The sequence below is a fragment of the Coffea arabica genome, chromosome 7c (assembly GCF_036785885.1).
Source record: "Coffea arabica cultivar ET-39 chromosome 7c, Coffea Arabica ET-39 HiFi, whole genome shotgun sequence".
NCBI lineage: Eukaryota > Viridiplantae > Streptophyta > Magnoliopsida > Gentianales > Rubiaceae > Coffea > Coffea arabica.
The window spans coordinates 36400003-36419294 of record NC_092322.1 but is presented as its reverse complement, the minus strand read 5'-3'; the positions used below and the strand labels follow the sequence as shown (position 1 = coordinate 36419294).

Here is a 19292-nt window from a genome sequence, read left to right as displayed (position 1 = left end):
AACATAGCATTCAAGTATCTCTGGAATATGAAATGATTTTGCAACCATTTTTGCATCGAGTACAATTCATATAAACTTATGTGTTGATATAATTACTGAAATGATATTATTGACATATTTAATTAAAGTGTGATTTTTGTTGTACAATTAACACAAAGATATATTAACATGTTATGCAATTAAAATGTTGCTATAATTAGCCGTTAGAGGATATTTCTTTGTTTGAAACAATTTATATTTGCTCTTGGCGATTTTCAACTAGCATCTGTAGGGGCTTTTTAAGAATGGTAAAATTATAAAAGCATTGATAAAGTAAAACGTACAAGTGTATGCTGCAATTATAATGTACTATTATTAGTTTTATCATATTTGATGACTATTTCTTTTCGGAATATACAATTATTTATCCAATAAAAAATTCTCTTTAATCACATGCACCAAACATCAGCACCAAACATCAGCACGATGCACGGGCACTCCTTAGCAATCACAACAAAGAAAGGAAGGCAACCAAATTGATCAAGAAAGTGGAGCGATTGATTACGAATGAATAATGTCATATTGTCGCATATTACTGCTGCCTTATTACCATTAGATAGGCAAAATATTTGTACTTTTCAATTTTCTATTTGGAGGTAAGGTCTAATATCCCCTTCCTTTCTTTGTAACTTTTTCGATGATTTTATTAATAAAATGGGTATATAACCCCACCCGCCAGATATAATTGGCAGTTTTTTAAAAAAAAAACTGCCATACTGCAATTATTTGTTCCAATCATTGGATGCAATACTTTGAGTAGGGATGTACGCGAGCCGAACTACTCGCGAGCTACAATGACTTGGCTTGAACTTAGTCAAATCGAGTTCGAGTTGAGTCTCGAGTTTAAAAAACTGCCATACTGCAATTATTTGTTCCAATCATTGGATGCAATACTTTGAGTAGGGATGTACGCGAGCCGAACTACTCGCGAGCTACAATGACTTGGCTTGAACTTAGTCAAATCGAGTTCGAGTTGAGTCTCGAGTTACTCGAATATACATTCAAATCGAGTTTGAGTCAGGATTTTGCTGCTCGTGGCTCGATGAGCTATTCGTCGAGTAGTATAATTTAAATAATATATATGTATTATAATTATAAAATGACTGTTATGGGCATAATTTATACTGAATTTATAAGCTGGGTGCCAAGTCAAAAAGCTTGATTACTCGACTCGATAAGGTTTGACCCAATCATCGAGCCTTATCAAGTCGAGTCTCGAGCTTTTAAGGATCTTCTTGAGTTAAATTCGAGTTGAGATTTTCCGACTCAATCAAGTTCGAACCGAACTCGAGCATAGTTATTATAGGCCAAATAGAGCTCGAATATAGCAGTACTCAAGCTCGACTTGGTTCGAGTACATCCCTAGCTCCATATGAAGAAATGGGTGCGTTACTAGAAGAAAGAAAAGAGACCTCATGGAGCAGAGTTCACAAGGCGGTGCGACGTGTTAAATTTTTTCACAGACAAAGGACCGCATGTGTCCCTATTTTTAAAATTCCTTTTTCAATAAATGAGCCTCATGTATTACGTTATGGGCAAATGCAAACCCCATATTTTGCAAAAGAGCAAAGGGGCTTTTTTTTTGTTTTTTCTTCTTTTTTTGGTGCGTCACAGAGGTGCTCTTTTGCACAATAGGGAGCTGCGTTTAGTTTTCAATTTTAAAAAAAAAATTAACATTTCCAAAACAAATTTAAAATTACCAAAAAAGGGTTTGGATGCTGCATGTATGCATGGTGCCAATTGTGCCAAAATCGACATCCCTAAATAAAGAAAATAACCATTTTTTTCTCATTTTGATGTTTTTTTTTAGTTTTTTAACAGTAGTATTCTAAGAACTTACTCCATAATTTGCAGATGTCACTGCAATATCTAAATCAGAGAGGAAGTCCTTGCAAGTTCACACGTTTTGGGTGAAAACTTTGTGGTCCATCAAGTCCGTACATTTCATTTATAGGAGCCTGAATTCCATGGGGGCCGGGTATTGATGAACCTTCCCGAGTAATATTTTTTGAATATTTTATGACTCTAGGTGAACTATTTATACATCTTTATAATAGATATTCATGTGAGATCCCATGAATAATAATTACGTCTTTGCCGTGAAGTTTTACAAATAGTTCACATGGAGTTATATCCCGTTCAAAAAATGTTACACCATTTATAACATTTGTCATACCCCTAATCTGAATTCCGCATGACACACTTAATTTAGTGAGAAGTTAGAGCTTGAGGTGTTAAACATTTCGCGGCTTTGATGAAAAATCAAGATACACTAGACAGTATGGGTATCGAAAACTCTCACCGAACCATGCATGAAAGGCCTTCTTTATTCGATTACAATATGGTGGTCATCTTAGAATTTGGTGCATTTCAAGCCCTTTTGAATTGCTATTTTCTGGAATTTTTGTAATATATTATAGTAATTTAATATACGTGAAGTAAAAGATGATTTAAAAAATGTGTTCATAAAAAATGTAAAAGTTTTTTGAAAAAAATGGAAATCCAAATAAGGCTAATTTTTTTTTTTTTTTGCCCTTAACCAGAATTCTCAGCCAACGTATTTTAGGTGATTTTCGATAAAAGGTTTATCCAGTTTATGTAAGGACAGCATCATCCTCACCAGCACCAATAAACAAAGAAAAGCAAGAACACATACGTCTATTGAATTGTTGAAGAAATAATAAACAGAAGGCGAGGTGCCCTGTGAGTGTGAGGCAAGGGAAAATGAAGACGTGGACTACTCCAGTAGCATTGAGCAGAGACAAAGTCGTAAGAAACGAAAAGGGATATAATTTTTTCTTTTTTCTTTATAAATTTTTCATTAAATTTTCTTTATTTCATGAACTATTAGAAAATTACGAGGAGGGTTTGGTGAAGCAGAGAAATAATTACAAAGTATTGGCTAGTCCATGCACACTATTAGTATTAGCAGTAGGGTCGTGGGCCGTTGGAAGAAGGGAGGGAAATGACAGAACAGTACACCGTGAGCTAGCTATTAAATTGGGCAGACTTTTTTTTTTTCTTCTTTTTGTTTTTCCGGTAGTGGAGTGACACAAGAATTTTCTAAAAGAATTTAAGAAGATGTATTCTAAAAGAATTTTAACGGGAATTTCATCATTTTCGTCCCTAAATTTTTACACTAAAACTAATTTTGTCCTTTATGAATTTTTTTTAGTCAATTGAGTCCTTCGACTGTTTTGAAGTCTCCAATGTAGGACTTTTACGGCAATGACGTCACATTTTACATATTCTGTACAATCGGTGATGGATATATCTGTTATTTTAAATTAAAGTCTTTAATTTAAACGGCCTTTGACTATAGTTTTTCTTCTCCAATGGAAATCTCATCCCATTCACCAGAAATTCGCACAAACTCTCAATTCACACACACATATGTATATATATTCTTCAGTCCACGCTGAGAAAATTGAAGACTTTCTACTTTACGTCAGAATGATAGTTATCATCAAAATGAGGCTTAATACTTCTCACCCCTGTATGACTACCAATTACAGAATCTACTCCAACCCAATCATTTCTAGGTGTAGTGAACTGGCAAAAGGTACTATCAAAAAAACTGGGAAACTAAAAGAAACAAGACGGGTAACTACTAAAACATGCACGCCTAGATGGCAAATTTTCCACGGAAATTGGAGAAAGAGAAAAAATAAGATAAAACCCCTATTTTTTTTAGAAAAAAACAAATGGAAGTTGAAGTAATTGATTTGTTTTCCCTTAATAGTAGTCAAAATATTGGAATCAGACTGATGTGCAAAAGATTGTTCAGCACAGCCTAGATAATCTAATAGAGTCTCTGAACAAACATGGTTTAACAGTCTCATCATTTCCCAAACCGCCCAATTATTTCAATGCAACATTAATATGAAGTTAAAGAGAAACAAACACTGTAAAACTTAAATCCCAGATTAGCTGTTCAAGCAGAAGCGAGAAGCGCACCCCCCCACCCACCAAAAACGGGGGGCGGAAAGAGAAAATGCGTGGAAATTCGATCTCCATGAGTTGGTCTTGTTTCTGAAAACTTGGCCGCTAACACTCTGGTTCTTCAGTGCCCTTCCCCTACAAACCCAATTGTCAGTAGCACTAATAAGTAGATGTACGATATTACTCAGCTCTTGATTTTTTGTTTTTTTTCTTGCGAATTTTGTTTTATGATTTGAGTGTGTGCGAATTTCTGGTGAATGGGATGAGATTTCCATCGGAGAAGAAGAAGTCAGTTTAAATTAAAGAATTTAATTTAAAATAACAGATATACCCATCACCAGTTGTACAGAATATATAAAATGTGATGTCGCCGCCGCAAAAGTCCTACATTGGAGACTTCAAAATAGTCGAAGGACTAAATTGGCTAAAAAAAATCATAAAGGACGAAAATTAATTTTAGTGTAAAAGTTTAGGGATGAGAATGACGAAATTCCTAATTTTAACAGACACAAGAAAATTTTCTGAAGATACGAATACCCAATTATTTTAGTGGAGATCTTTGCATGAAAATATTTGTCTGACGATCTTTTTTTTTTTTTTTTTATCGCAACGAGGGAGGGGGAGGAGGATTCGATATGAGTAGAGACTTTATCGAAAATGACCAATTAAAACTGCCACATATAGTGACAAATTGGTGGGAGGCAAAGATTGAACTTGTGACCTTCCACGTCACCAAGACTTATCTTGTGAGTGACCATCAACCCAAGGGCCTAGTGGCATCACCTTAAGTCTTGTTCGGTCTCGTACATTTCATTTATTTTCATGGACCCGCCAGTGGGCATGAAAGTTGCCATGAAACTTGGATGCTATTCTATTAATTGCCATGGAAGTTGGTTGGGATTTTGACTTGACCTTTCTTAATTCAATGTTTTGGTGAGGCCTACATCAGTTTCTGATTGTTGGGACCTTCAGTTGCGGAAAAAATCTAAGAGGGTTGTTGGAACAGTGGTCTCAACCAAAAGACACGAGAAACTAGGGCTATCGGGTCTAATGAGTCAGATTTTTATGAGTTTGAGTTTAGGTCATTTAATTTATAATATTTTTGGTCTTCGAGCTATAAGTTTTAGATTAATAAATGTGAATTTTATATTCAACTCATGTAATATTCGGATTGTGAGTCTTCTTTAGATTTAACCCAAATAATAATAATAATAATAAATAAAAGGAAGATGACAATCTACTTTGGCTACTTTGTTCTGCCCATTTTCTAGTTCTTGAGAAACAAAATGAGAACATATTTATATTTGGAAGTTTTCAAGCACATCAAACTTAAAGGAATTTAACAACTCATATCAAGGCTGTACTATTACTTCAAATCCTTTTCTCTATTTTATATTAAATAGAGAAACTTATTGTATTGAATTTTCTTATGAAACAGAATTGGATTAGGAAGACACTACATAAATGTTAATTTGTAAAAGAGAAAAGTAAATTAAACAAGAAATCTCAAAAACAAGAAAGCTGGTTTTATCTCAAAAAAGAAATGCAAAACAAATTTGTGTTAGGAAATATTCATGATTCTAAACTTCTATGAACCTAACTATAATGATGCGAGAATGGATCAAACATCTATTAAATTGTATGACAGCATTATGGGAAGACTTTTAAAGCAAAATTGAAGGAAATTTTCTTGAATGGGTATACACAAAAGTAAGAATTTTACACTTCAATAATAGTGCAAATGTATTCATGCTTAAGTGATTGGGAGATGTATAATCTTCTTATTGATATTGAAACTAAGATTTACATTTTTTTTTGGGGTCATTTCTGGTGAGGGCTTCAGAAGACTACCCTGTTGAGGATATTGTTTGTTGAATATTTTTTGGTTTAATTGGGTTTCCTTGGTTTGGTATGGTATTGTCAGTCAGTTAGGAAGCTCCAAATTCATATATTTGCATAGGAAATCTCAGGCGAAGCTAAAATTAATAATTTAAGATTCTCCAATTGCGTTCTCAAGCACATGCAAGTCGAAGTTCCAAATTCAAACTTTCCTTTGCTTCACCAGTAGAACCAATTTCGAATTCCAATCTCACAATATTCGCCCTTTATCATGATCATGATACGGCCTTTTTTCTTATGCGATTCAAAGTATTTTTTTTTTAGCTTTACTCTTCATAGAATCTTGATTTATGCCCTTTTATGGAGCATGAATGGCTCAGTTAATAATTAATACCGCCGATTTATTGCCCCATTTTCTCATTTCAATAATGGTTGCCCGAGGAGTTGTAGGAATGGTAAACCGGTGATGAAATGGAAAGTAATGAAGAAATCAAATGGACCGTTTTAGATTGGAGCATTATATCATATTGATTATTACTATAACTCCAAGAGGGTTTTTTTTTTGGTTTTTGTAACCATATAACTATTGCTTTCCCAAGTTGTATGCCTATTTGTTTTAGATTGGAGCATAACAACTTTTCCACGTACAAGATTTAAGCGGTGCAAATGCAAGATATAATTTACTGACTCAAAAGAGAAACAGGCCTTTGTTTTGCTTAATTTGGTACCTTACCCTTGAAAGAAATGAACCTAATTTTCACCACTAAATATTTTGCTTGTAAAATGAGCACGAGTTTAAATGGTGTCATGATCATAGGAGATTGTCTAAACCCGAATGAAGACTTCAGAATGTGGAGATTGAATTAATTCACACGATTACTGAAGGTTTTTCAGAAGAAATGCTGGTTTTTAAAGTATGGATTATTGAAGTTCCTAAGAAGAAAGGCGTGGTTTTTCCATAACAATACAAGTCTCAGCCATTTCTTCTTCCACGACCAGAGTCATCAAATCAAGATTGTTATTTTTTATTTTTTTAATAAAGGAAGGTTTTTTGCAGTCAGGCACTGGTAAACTTATGTAGACTAGAATAAGTGGTTAAGAGCATTGATAATTAGTCTGCATAGAAATGGAACGCTTCCTCGACAAACTTTAGATGCCTTTGCATTTGCATTTTCACTTCTCAATTATTGTAACTTTAGATGCTTTTCAATCATTGTTTTTGCTTGGGCCTTCATCATTTTTTTTTTTTTGGTTGTTGGAAAATATATGAATGGTTGTTCCACCTAAGATATGTCCACAACAATGAAATTATAACAAGAAAAACGAGAATTACATGAAGTTGTTGTTTTGGCAACTTTTATCTAATTGGTAAGTCATATTAACTTAATATTTTTGACATTTATATGTCACAAACCTTACAAATTTGGGTGCTTTTGCATTGGCATTTTCACTTTAACTTTTTCAACCATGGTTGTTTTCTGATTGAATACTGGGGCCTTCAACTTTTTTGATTGTGGACAATATCTCAATGATTGTTGCATTCGCGAAGGACAATTATTAATTTCCAAGTTGAAATTGTTAAAAGCAAAATGAGAACTATAATTTCTCTTTGGAAACATTAATTTCATTAGTTTATCCTTGGAAAATGAACTTGAAATATACTTTGGTCTTAATTATTGGTCCTCAAGAACTCGAATTAAAATAGACATCTTATTTTCTTTGGTTTTCTCAAGAGTTGGGGGCGAAAAACCTTATTTGGATTGTATATATGAAATTAATTGACTCGACAATTTTACATTGAGTATTTTCATTAGCCAAAAACTAAGTTATGTTTTGCTTTTTGGCTCAATAATCAGGCTTGTTATTTTAAATTAACAAATAATTGTTAGGCCTTCTAAATGATTATAACGGGGTGGATTTGAGGCGGGGAAGCCCTCTCCATACCTCACCCCTTGTCCAAAAAGCTCCCCTGCCCCCGCCCCGATACCTCGCCACCCCTACGCCCGCCCCAAACCCACTCCAACTTCTGCGATTTCTTGGCCGAAGGACACATGAGCATATTTGTCAAAGAAGCCCAACTGCCAATTCAGGCCGACTGGCAATAAAAACGGTCTATCAATTTGATTCTGGCCCAAGCCCCAGTAAACCAAGAAAAGTAGATAGCCATTGGTGTTCACCCAGTGAAATGCAAAATCGGATCCTGGAAAATCTGAAAGAAGAAGAAATGATTCCATTGCTTAAATCTCAAAGCGATTTTCTGTGCTCAGACATACTATGGTGCAAAGCTTCATTTCTTTTACATAAAAGTCATTATTTTCCTTTGTTAGCAAATCAGCAATAAAACTGAACTCTCCCTCCAAGATGCCATTACACATTGGCAATTCCAGCTATACATATGGCGGCTGGTCCTGAAGAAGTCGAATAACAAAAATTGAATGCCAAGAATTGCTAATCCCAATACGCATGAAAGATGAATTAGATGGCAATCTGAAAGAAATGAATACACTACCAACTACATGTAATGCGGTGAAATTGGATAGAAAATGGCAACCATTTCAACCCATAGAACCAACTAGCATAAGTAGCAGAAATATGATGAAGGGAGCTGGACTGCGACATACACTTAATAAGCATCAGATAATATAATTCTTAAAAGTTCTTGCAAAATGGCAACCCAAGTAAATTTTGTGCAAAATAAGGTGTGACAAGCTCTGATTAATGCGATACCAAAGTGAGTTTATCATTGTGATTCAACCAGGAACTTGACTTTAGTTTCATTAAGTTAACAGAGAAGATAATGAAGACTGGAGAGCAGAGCCAATCCAAACTGTTAAAATTGAGAACTATAGGTCAAGGCTTCATTAACGAGGTGATTGGAAATGGACAGGAAACCAACTTTTGGTGTGATCGATGGCACCCTATAGGGCCATTGTATCTGCACTTCAATCTATCGAAGTCTGATCCTGCGGCAAAATGTTTCTGTGACGGTGCTTGGAAATGGCCTAGTGGGGGGAAGTCTAATATGGAAGTTAGAAGGCTTCGACAGCTCACTTCTGGTGAACCAGCCCTTAATCCAAAGGAGAGAGATGTCACTGTATGGGCACCCAGCAACTCAGGTGTGTATAATGTCAAGTCTGCTTTACAATTCTTAGGCTTGCACCACCTGAAGTGCCCAGGTATTGGGACAAGGGACAAATCACCAAGTTCTCTTTTATTCTATGGCTGCTGTGTAGGAAAAGGCTGAACTTTTGCAACTAAATCATCTTACCAAAAGGTTGGCTGATAGTGCACAAGCTCCTGCAAAGGTTTTAGACACTAAGGAGGAAAAAAAGTGTGCCTGTAGCGGCCATCCTAAACATTTCTGTTCAGTTGAAACAGGATTGATTCAACAGAGTTTTCAGAAGTTACAAGCTGTGTATTTCTGTCGGTAAGTAAGATCAATTGTAGAGTCCAGTTGATCATTAACACTGAGATCACTGTAAAACAGAAAACTCAAACTGAGGCAATATGTGGTGAAGAAGAAAGCTGATGACAAAGTTTAGATAATTTAACCATACTTTTGTACTGTCAATCTCACAACAGACCAAAATCTGTGCAAGCAAGTACTAAGTCTTATTTACGATTCCTATAAAAATCATAGTAGTTTGGTTCCAATCGCAAAGTAAGTCATCACAACTCATAAACTTGAAAATAATGATGGGCAATTCGTGGCACATGCAAAGCAATTTATGCGCAGCGGATCTTCTGTCTCACACCCTATGTCACTCTCTGTCCCACTTTTTATTATATTGCTATTTCTCCTTCATAAACATCATGTTTTAATTCTTTTTTGTTTCTTTAAGATCCAATAACTATTAATTCAGTAATACACGAAATTTAACAAATTCAAAAAATCAAAATGCATAAAAATGAGATTTTTTATGAATTTTCTGCTGTATTTATAAATTTTCTATTATATATTACTTTTTTTAAACTGTTATATTTATTTGTAATACACAAAATTTAACAAATTTAAAAAATCAAAATGCATAAAAATGAGATTTTTTATGAATTTTCTGCTGTATTTTTAAATTTTCTATTATATATTACTTTTTTGAAACCGTTATATTTATTTTTTACTGAATTAATAGTTATTGGATCTTAAGGAAACAAAAAAGAATTAAAACATGATGTTTATGAAGGAGAAATAGCAATATAATAAAAAATGTGATAGAGAGTGACATAGAGTGTGGGACTGAAGATCCGTTGCGCAATTTAACTCAGAAAATGAAGGGCCATTTAAGTCACAACAGAATCCACATATAACTGCAGCCAAAACACCAGCTAGTTCTAACTTCTAACGACGAGCACTATGCCAGAGATAGCTAATTGAGTTACAAGTAAATCAGCCCCTCGTTATTGTGACTACAAATTGCTGAATCATTTGGACAGTTCAAAGTCACCATAACCACAGTGAGAATCTCAGCCTTTGGTCATCTGAGGCACAGAGCAAAAGAGAATGCATGCTAGATGTTACTATCCAACTGAAGCAGGATCTTGTTCAGCAAGGAATCGTAGGACTTTCAAAAAGTAAGCACAGTATGTAAGATCCATCAGCGAGGTTCCCCCTTCAGTTTTGGTCCTAATATCACTGCAAAGCACAAAAACTCAAAAGTCTAGACCGCATATAGCAAAGAATAAAGCTAATGGAAATTTTTATATCATCGCAAGTTTTTGGTCATTCCAACCGGACCGCCAAAAGAATAAACTTACCATAAAAAAAATAGCAACCCACAATCACAAAAGGCAGGGGGAGCTTAATAACCTTTATCTGGGTGGATTCACTAAGAGCAGCATGTTGCAACAAGCAGACTTGACTAACTTCTGAAATGCTTCAGAACATCCTGCTTAAACTTGACCATGTTGGAAGATACTCCACCAAGTACCAAGTTTTGTGCCTGTTGAAATGAACAGACTCAGTGCAAAACTGAGTAGATTAGCTATGCATATACTTTGATGAGGAACTCAAAGCTCCTCAGTGGCCTAGTCCTCAGTGTTACTTCCTTATTATAAGAAATAAAATTTCTATCGTTTCTGAAAAAAAAAAAAAAAAAGTACCAAGTTTTGTGCAACTTCATTGCATGAACAGTACATCGTCCTCGGCTACCTCGGCAATATCTTCACAATGACAAGATTTCTTTTGTTTTACATGTAGCATATTAAAAATCAAAGCGATTAAAAGTCCAAATTGAGTAGTGAAAGAAGAGAAGCGTATCTTAAATTACCAGAAATTTTGAACCAAAACACCAAAGCGATGATGCGAAAGCCCCTTGATTGACCATTGTCTTCATGGCTAGAAAATCATAACCGAGAAAAAGTGAGTCAAAAAAACCATTATTTTGAGACCCAGAGCTATTACTAATCAAATGGTTCAGAGAAGTATCTAAATGCATTTTTGAGAGGTAAAAGTTACAGAGAAACCATTTCATCCCCTTAGAATCACAAGTTTAAAGAGAGTGGGCTGACTTTAGCAATAATATCTTACAATCCACAGAAGCAAATATGGAAAATCAACAAAACTAGACCGCTAGTTGTTATTATATGTCGATGGGCTATTTGTAGGACGTGCAGGCAACAAATTATTGAGTTCCGGCAATATATACGGTGCTGAAGAAGCTTCACAATTCTAACCTATGTTCATCTAAGCAAGAGACCACAAAAATCATCTTGGGAAGCATTGAAGAAAGGAGCGCGGCAAGAATTGCTGGTCTAAAGGTGCACAATGGAATCCTCTCAAATTCCAGCTATTGCACTGCTAGACAACATCCTTGGAAGCAGATCCTCCTAAACTTTGCAACTTAATCATTTTAGTTACCATCTATATCACCTCACAAAAGGTAACAAATAGAAATCTTCATAAAAGTTTCATTAGAGTAAGTTCTCCTATAGAAACAAAAGAAGCTATAAATTAAAAAGTCTAAAATCTTTGTCTGCGGTTGCTAGTTCACAATTTTTTTTGCTTTGACATACATTCATTTGAGGATTTACTCCATGAATATAATGCATTATCTTTTTCCTTTTTTTAAACAAATCAATAAGAAAATAAAATTTTCACAGTAAATGGTGGTGTGTATGCCTAAGTTTGATGAAAGCCCTCATATTTAAAATCTCGAGAAAGCTTGTTCCTGCATTATAACTATGAAAGAACAGGAAGTTCTATTACATTTTCTTGTGATGGGAATCTTACAAAAGTGAGTTTCTTTTGCCACTTTTACCCTAAAGATAATGAGCAGGTACTAGGACTCGATACAATGTATGTATATTTTTTTGACTTAGATATGCTAACCTTGCGATAACACTCGAAAGTTTGCAAAACCTCTTAATGGTCAATCTATTTCTCAAGTAATAGGCATCAAACTGCCAATAAAGATCATCAGAAAGTCCTGGTAATGATGGCTCTTCAAAAACATCTGATAAGCTGGGGCAAGAAATTTTTTCCCAGTAGATTGTACAGGCCAGCTGACAGTCATTGAGCAATCAAAACAGAGACAGAAAACTTTCTGCAATTGAGGTACAACTAGTTTCAAAGACAAAAAGCCAGGGAAAAAATTAAGCAAATTTATAGTAATATAGCAGGTAAATTCTTACTGCTGGACCTCGTGACTGAAAAGGCAGATAGACAATGTGCAAGCTCCGACAACAAGGATATCAAGTGTTGGCTATATAAGGCACCAAGCTATATAAGGCTCCGACGAAAGAAAAATTGCCATCATAAATATTTTTGTCCAAGCTACTGGCCTTGCAATTCAATGAGTAATTAATGGCCAATGGAGATTTCCACTTAAACCTTGAGCCTAAGATCACTGCAAAATAGAAAATTCAAGCCCAGACATTATGTAGTAAACAAGAGATCTAACAAAACAATTTAGATAATATCGTGAAGCTATTGTTCTGTCAATCCTACAAAAACAAAGTGTGGAACAGAATATTAACAGAGTTATAGTAATACATCAAAGCACAGAACAGGATAGGTGCTTGGTTTCATGTTAATCGATGGTTACAAGAGTATTATGTTGTTAGGAGTAAATGAGAAGCACGGTATTTTGCACTTGACAAGAAATGTTAATGCCGCAGCTTTGAAAGATAATAAATAGGATGAGAAAAATGAAGAAGAGAAAATTGTGAAGAATAACCACGGGAACTTTTTAGTTTTTTTCATATAATTTTTCCACACTTAAATCATTACTTGTTCTCGAGCAATAAAAAAAATACAAACCAGCAATAATTTAAGAAGTGAAATGAGTCAAGTGAACTTGAAACTCAATCTCTCTTACCTTTGGCAAGCTTTGATTATGCAATTTTTTCCTATTACCTGTAATACTCATCATATCATGTAAAAGAGAGATAATTACACCCAAAATTCAACCAAACAAATTTAATCTCTCTATCTTACCTAATTTCACAAATAACTAACATATATAGTTACCTTGGAGATTTTCTTCCTTCTAAATGAGATGTTTAGCTTCACAAACCTTAAGAGGGAACTATTCACTTTCTTTTTTCTTTTATTTACTCTTAAAATTGTGAAAATACCTTTTGATGAAGATTGACATTTTTAGATGAAGATTTCTGGTTACTCAAAATTTCACTTATTACTCCCAATTCCAATACCTTTTGACGCAAAAGTCGATATTTGTAGATAAAACTCTCGGTTACTCAATATAAGAATTTATTGAATTTTTTTAACATAAAATCCCTCAATAAGGTCACATTTGGAAGAAAAATATTCTAGCAACTATATAAATCAATTACTTGTAAAAATAAGTAAGATGAGAGATTTCATTTACTATGCAAAATGTAGGCATAATTTTCTCTATTTTACAAGATATACTTTCTTACATGCAATAATTCTAGTCATATTATAATTGTTTCCAAGTCAAGTGAGAATTGAATTGTCCAATTACTAAAATCATCTCACTTGTATAGGAGAATTTTAAAACAAAAGGGACATGAACTTCATGCACTTGTGGATTTAAATGAACAATTTGTGAAAGACTTGGGGCAAATTTTGAAATTAGGACAAGATTTTGAAAAAAATTTGACAGAGTTTCTCTTTAAAACTGGATGAAACTCCTTGCCAGCAAACCCAAAAACCAACAATTTTAAGCACAAGACAAATTTCTAATATCATATCCAAGCATTTACCATATAAGCACCAAAGTGACTCCTACGTAATAGCATTTCCTCCCCCACACTTAATATACACATTTTCCTCAATGTGTAGGAAAAGCAAAGAAGAAAAAGTAAAAACAAGTTACTCCCCAATTCAATGGCTGAGATCCAGCTCAATCTTGAATCACGAGCCATCGACGAATCTACAACCATCTATGAAAACTGCCACAAGTCCCAAATGCAAGATGAGAAGTTCAAGTTAAACTTGTACAATAAAAAGAGTTAAAATAAAACTACACAGAAATATGAGAGCAAAAAAAAAATGCAGCAAGAGGTCGGCGAGTCTTCTCCTTGCACATCACATGCATCACTGTGGAAAAGTGCTAAATGATTCTTTCATATATAGTGCTAAATGCACGTCACGTCTTCTCCTTGCAGTAATTTTTGTCCCTCCTCTTCTCTTCTTTCTCTCTTTAGTGATTCTTAAATATATAGTGTTCAAGAGAGTCAAAAAGTGCTAAATAATATGACATAAAGTTTCTTTTGCACTTTTCTAGAGTTTCTTGAGCATGTGTAGCTTAAATTCTGTGCTAGAATTGAGCAAAAAAGAAGTGTGAAAATAGGGCAAGTTGCAAAATAAGTTACAAAAAAATAGGGGAGAATAAGCAGGCTTGGAATATGTGACCTCAACTTGTGTATTCAGAGCCTGTGTTTTCTCTTTTCTTACGTTTTCTTGTGTCTTTCTATCCAATTCACTAAGATCATAAGCAAGATGTCCCAATGTTTGTTCATGCAATGAACTAATAATACTTGCATTTGATGCTCTTCTAATTCCAAATCATCATTTAATCAGGCACTAATGAATTCAAATGAATTCGCCTCGATCCAATATTGATAATTCTCCTGAAATCCTACCAATATAACCACATTTGCACGTTCAACTTCCTAAATGAATCTTGCAAAAGTTAGAGACTTAGAGAGCAAGTTACACCATAAAAACCCTAAATTATACCAAAAAATAAGCACATAATACTACTTAAAAGAATGTATAATACACTTATCGAGAAGGTTGATTAGAGTGGGAAGTGAAGAGAAGGCAAAGATGTCTTATGCGTAGGTAGCAAGCAATCTTACATGATTGAATTTGATCTGAAGATGAATTGTTAATCGCTTATTAATAGGAGTTGAATATGAGAAATTTTGGACCACTGGGAATCGAGGCCGCTGCTCTCAAGAGTGCACCTTTCTTTTAACAAAGGAGAACCATAAACCAGTAGAACTTTTAGTTTGGTGAGACTTCTCATGGCATCCTCAGAGGGTAAATGTCGAAGCTCTTTGAAACCAAATAAACATAGGTATTCAAGAGCAGCAAAGTTTCTAAACCAATCTGGCAGAGCTTTTATACCTCCAAAGTCATGTAGCCAAAGTGACGTGAGAGTGGTCAAGTATTGGATCTGATGTGGTAGGGACTCCATGTGTGGCAACCCAAATAATTCTAGATCACATAGTATGGATGATAAAGAAGAGAAGAATATCAATCCAGACCAATCAAATTCATTGTAAATTGAAGAATTTTCATGGTCATCATCATCTGAGAAGGGACCAATTTCAAGGCGATTTAAGCTGGTTAGGAAACCAAATCCTTTGGGCGTCATACTTGTTTTCAGTTTGGGACACGCATATAATTCCAACTCTAAAAGAGAAGGTGTTTGTTGCAAATCAAGCGGAAAGGAGATAAGCTTGCCGCAATAAGCCACCTGAAGCTTTTGGAGAGAGATACAAGACTGTAGCATGTCACTGGGTAGACTCATTAACCCACGGCAAAACCAAATCACTAGCTCTTTAAGAAACGTAAAGTTTTGCAAGGGAAGGAGTTCTCTACATCTGTGGCAATAATAAAACTCCAAACGCGCTAACTTGGGAAGTGTTATTGGCAAATCCATTGACCATCGAGGAAATTGATCACCCATAAAACGTTGAATTACCAACTCCTCCAAATTTGGATGAGGCCTAAGGCCATCTAACACATCTTTGTCGTAGTTGTAGTTGTCACCTTCTCGATCCCAAGCCAAGGCCCACACAAGTATCAGCCTAAATAGATATGCCTTTCCAAATAGATTTGCTTCCTCCGCTGCTTTCCTATCCTTTACTAGTTGAAGATTGCGTACACTTAAACTGCCTTTGAGGTTTTTCAAGCATTCAAGCTCTTCAATTTGTCGACCCTTTTCTCGACCCACATTAAAGAACTCTAGTGTCTGAAGGCAAGATAGTCGTCCCATCTCTAGTGGCATTTGAAATTTTTCATCAAAGGTGTAAAAGTATAGATGTCTCAAGCTAATCAAATTGCACATCCCCTTTGGAAGATCTTTGACATACATGCTATCTAGTGCCAATGTCTGCAAATTATAAAGCTTGCAAAGGGAGTTTGGCAAAATACGGATTCTAGAACTCGAAAGGTTAACATATCGCAAATGTGTCAATTTGCCAATAGTGATCGGTAGCTCTTGAGTTGTTGCATGAGACAAATTCAAAACATACAAGTTCTTCAACTTCATTAACATATCACCAGATAGGTCACCCTTTACAAACAATGTACGAAGCAAAGTTGATAGCCTCTTCAAAAGTTTTTCTCTTTCTTCTTTGCCACCAGATAAATCTACTGCAAGGTAACGAATATTGTTAATAACTTTAGTAGACTTTGACATTGACTCTGCGAGGTCATGCACTAGATCATGCATCTTATAATAATGTGTTTCCTGATAACTTTTGGTTTCTTCAAACAACGAACTCTGTAATAAAATTCTCAGACAATTCATTCCAATTTCCTCCATCATCATTTGGTTGTCGACATCTGCTTCGAGCAAACCTTCTGCCATCCAAAGTTCGATTAGCATATCTCCTTTCATCATAGTATCCTTAGGAAATATAGAACAATATGCAAAACATTTCTTAATGGATGGAGATGGTAAACAATCAAAACTCAATTTAAGTATTTCCATGACACCATCTTCATCTCCACTGAAATTTGAAAGCTTATTCTTCAAAACCAACTGCCACTCCTCTTTTCTCTTCATGCGCAATAAACCTCCCATTACACTTGCAGCCAGTGGTAGACCACCACATTTTTTTTATAATTTCCTTTTTCATGACATGCAATTGTTTGGGAATTTCTTTGTTAGGATAGACCAACAATCGTCATCAGATAGCTTTCCTAGCACATAAGGATCATGTGTGGCCACAATGGATGCAGTTTGTTGTTTACGAGTAGTCACAACACACCAATTTCCATTAGTTGCATTTAGCCCCAGTAATGAACGAAAAAAATCATCCCACAAGGTAAGATTTTCAGTCCAGACATCATCAAAAACAAGGAAAAAAAATTTTCCCACAAGTTGTTCTCGAATTTCGTGGACGATGACATCCCTACTGGTCATTTCAACATTTCTTCTAGTGAGTGATTCTAAAATCATTTTCAAAAGCCTGGTCACGTCAAAGTTGTCGGACACACAAACCCAAATTTTTTTCTCAAAATGGCTATGAACTTGACTATTTTTGTATACAGATTGAGCTAAAGTTGTCTTTCCCAATCCGCCCATCCCAAGGATGGGAATTACAGAAACGGCATTTTCTGACAAGCTTAGCAAGATCTCCACCAGCCTTGTTTCATCCTTAGCTCTTCCTACAACATAATGGCCAGCAATAGAATCCGTCTCTCTGTTTAGTGTGACTTTAGCAGTAGTAAAAGGGGGGGAAACTTGCCCTTTGGAATCTGATCAGTCCAAAATCATTGACTTCTTTATTGATCTTATACAACTTCTTGTTGATGTCACTGATCTTAGAGGCCATTCTCCATCGGAAAACAATATTAATGTCAGAGGACAGGATGAAGGAGCGCACCTTGCCCACGAGTTGGCGACGAAGAGCTTCATAATTCAGCTCGTCCAACAAATTCTCGGCATCAAACGCCACGACTTCTAGCCTCTGGAGCCACAGTCACACGGCCTGGTCATGCGTTTGCTTTTCCTCTGCATCAGCCAAGACAGCTTGGATCATAGCAACAGATCCTTTGAGGGTCTCCAAATCCTCCTTGAATCGGAATAACTTGCCAATCCTTTCATTGGCAAGGGAAAGTGTCTTCTTCAATGCTACCTCTATTGTGGAAGCTATAAGTGCATCAGCCATTCTTCTTGTTCCTTGGGTACAGTCTTCAGATAAGAATACCCTTTTGCAGTGGAAGGTTTTAGCCGTAGTTAGAAGCAGCAAGGAACTGCTTTGACTCAAACGGAAGTGACAAGAGTTATGAGGATTTTTTGGTGCAGCGCTTCTTTGACAAACTGGGTCGGATGCTTTTGCAACGGAAGTTGCTTGGCATTTTCAGTTGAAAATAAAATATAGTCATTGCCGGGATTCTACATCTACTTTTGATCCACATTCCACATGCCGGGGGCCCCTGGACGTGGAAAATTCCACCCAAGAAGGATAAGAAACTGTGCTGAACAATGAAAGGTCCAAAATAATTTTTAGATAATTCAAATTAAGCGATTACAGATAATTCAAATTAATGTTGCGCATGTATAGGAGTCACAAAATGGTTTGGTGCATTAGCAAACAGAAGGGTACATCTAAGGTTACTATGACAAGTTTTACGTTAAAGTGGGAGATTTGTAAACCGCTTCAGAGCAAACAAAGAGAAAATTCTTAAATTGTGATGAAAAAAAAAAGTTATTCTACAAAGGGGGTAATTTTTTAAGTTGGTTCCAGACTTATGATCTTCGCATTTGTGAAATGCGAGTTTAGATACCTCGCATTTGTGAAATGCGAGGTAAGTGTTTCTAGAAAAAAAAAAAAACAAGATCGCATTTGGAAAATGCGAGCTTGCAAATGCGAGCTTGCAAGCTCGCATTTGCAGAATGTGAGCTTAATATAAGCTTGCATTTGGAGAATGCGAGATTGAGTACCTCGCATTGTACTCAATCTGAAAACAATCAAAATTCCCCTCCAAATGCAGGCCTATACATTGAAACTCCTTCAATTTCATCGTTGGTGTCTGTCTCACTCTCCCTTCACTCTCTCCGTGCAGCCAAGATTCTGGGAGTTCATTTTTTGTTTTTGATTTCGCAAGTGCCCAAAGAAGTCGAACAAATTTTGTTGGAGTAGGCTGAGCTCCAGGAGTGACATACCGCAGGGACATTGAGGATTCTATCCATCACACTCACTGTGGCAAAAATCTGCGAGAAGCCTAAATTCTGGTAAGTGTGGATAAAAAGAAATCCTGAAAGGGGACAACAAAATTATTTTTAGATCAAACTAAGCAATTTAAC

General features: G+C 35.5%; 1 protein-coding gene and 1 non-coding gene across 3 annotated transcripts; both read right to left on the bottom strand.

Annotated features, from left to right (window-relative positions):
- Window positions 1–3791: 3791 nt before the first annotated feature.
- LOC140010811 (small nucleolar RNA Z122) lies at window positions 3792–3892 on the bottom strand. The gene has a single exon (XR_011817973.1). It is a non-coding gene; the product is annotated as a small nucleolar RNA Z122 (small nucleolar RNA).
- Window positions 3893–10049: 6157 nt separating this feature from the next.
- LOC113698427 (putative disease resistance protein RGA4) lies at window positions 10050–18278 on the bottom strand. Of its 2 annotated transcripts, none has more exons than XM_072056753.1 (6): window positions 15106–18278; window positions 12448–14193; window positions 11085–11152; window positions 10918–10977; window positions 10573–10757; window positions 10050–10450 (listed from the first exon to the last, which is right to left on the bottom strand). In XM_072056753.1, exon 1 carries the CDS (start codon window positions 17061–17063, stop codon window positions 15135–15137), a length of 1929 nt encoding a protein of 642 aa, XP_071912854.1. In that variant the 5' UTR covers window positions 17064–18278; the 3' UTR covers window positions 10050–10450; window positions 10573–10757; window positions 10918–10977; window positions 11085–11152; window positions 12448–14193; window positions 15106–15134. The 2 variants fall into 2 exon arrangements, with proteins under 2 accessions (XP_071912854.1, XP_071912855.1); XM_072056754.1 differs by having other exon boundaries at window positions 10625–10757.
- Between the last annotated feature and the right edge of the window lie 1014 nt (window positions 18279–19292).

Bases quoted from the DNA above. Each gene is read 5' to 3' on its own strand.
- LOC113698427 (XM_072056753.1), bottom strand. From the start codon at position 17,063: ATGGGAGGTTTATTGCGCATGAAGAGAAAAGAGGAGTGGCAGTTGGTT.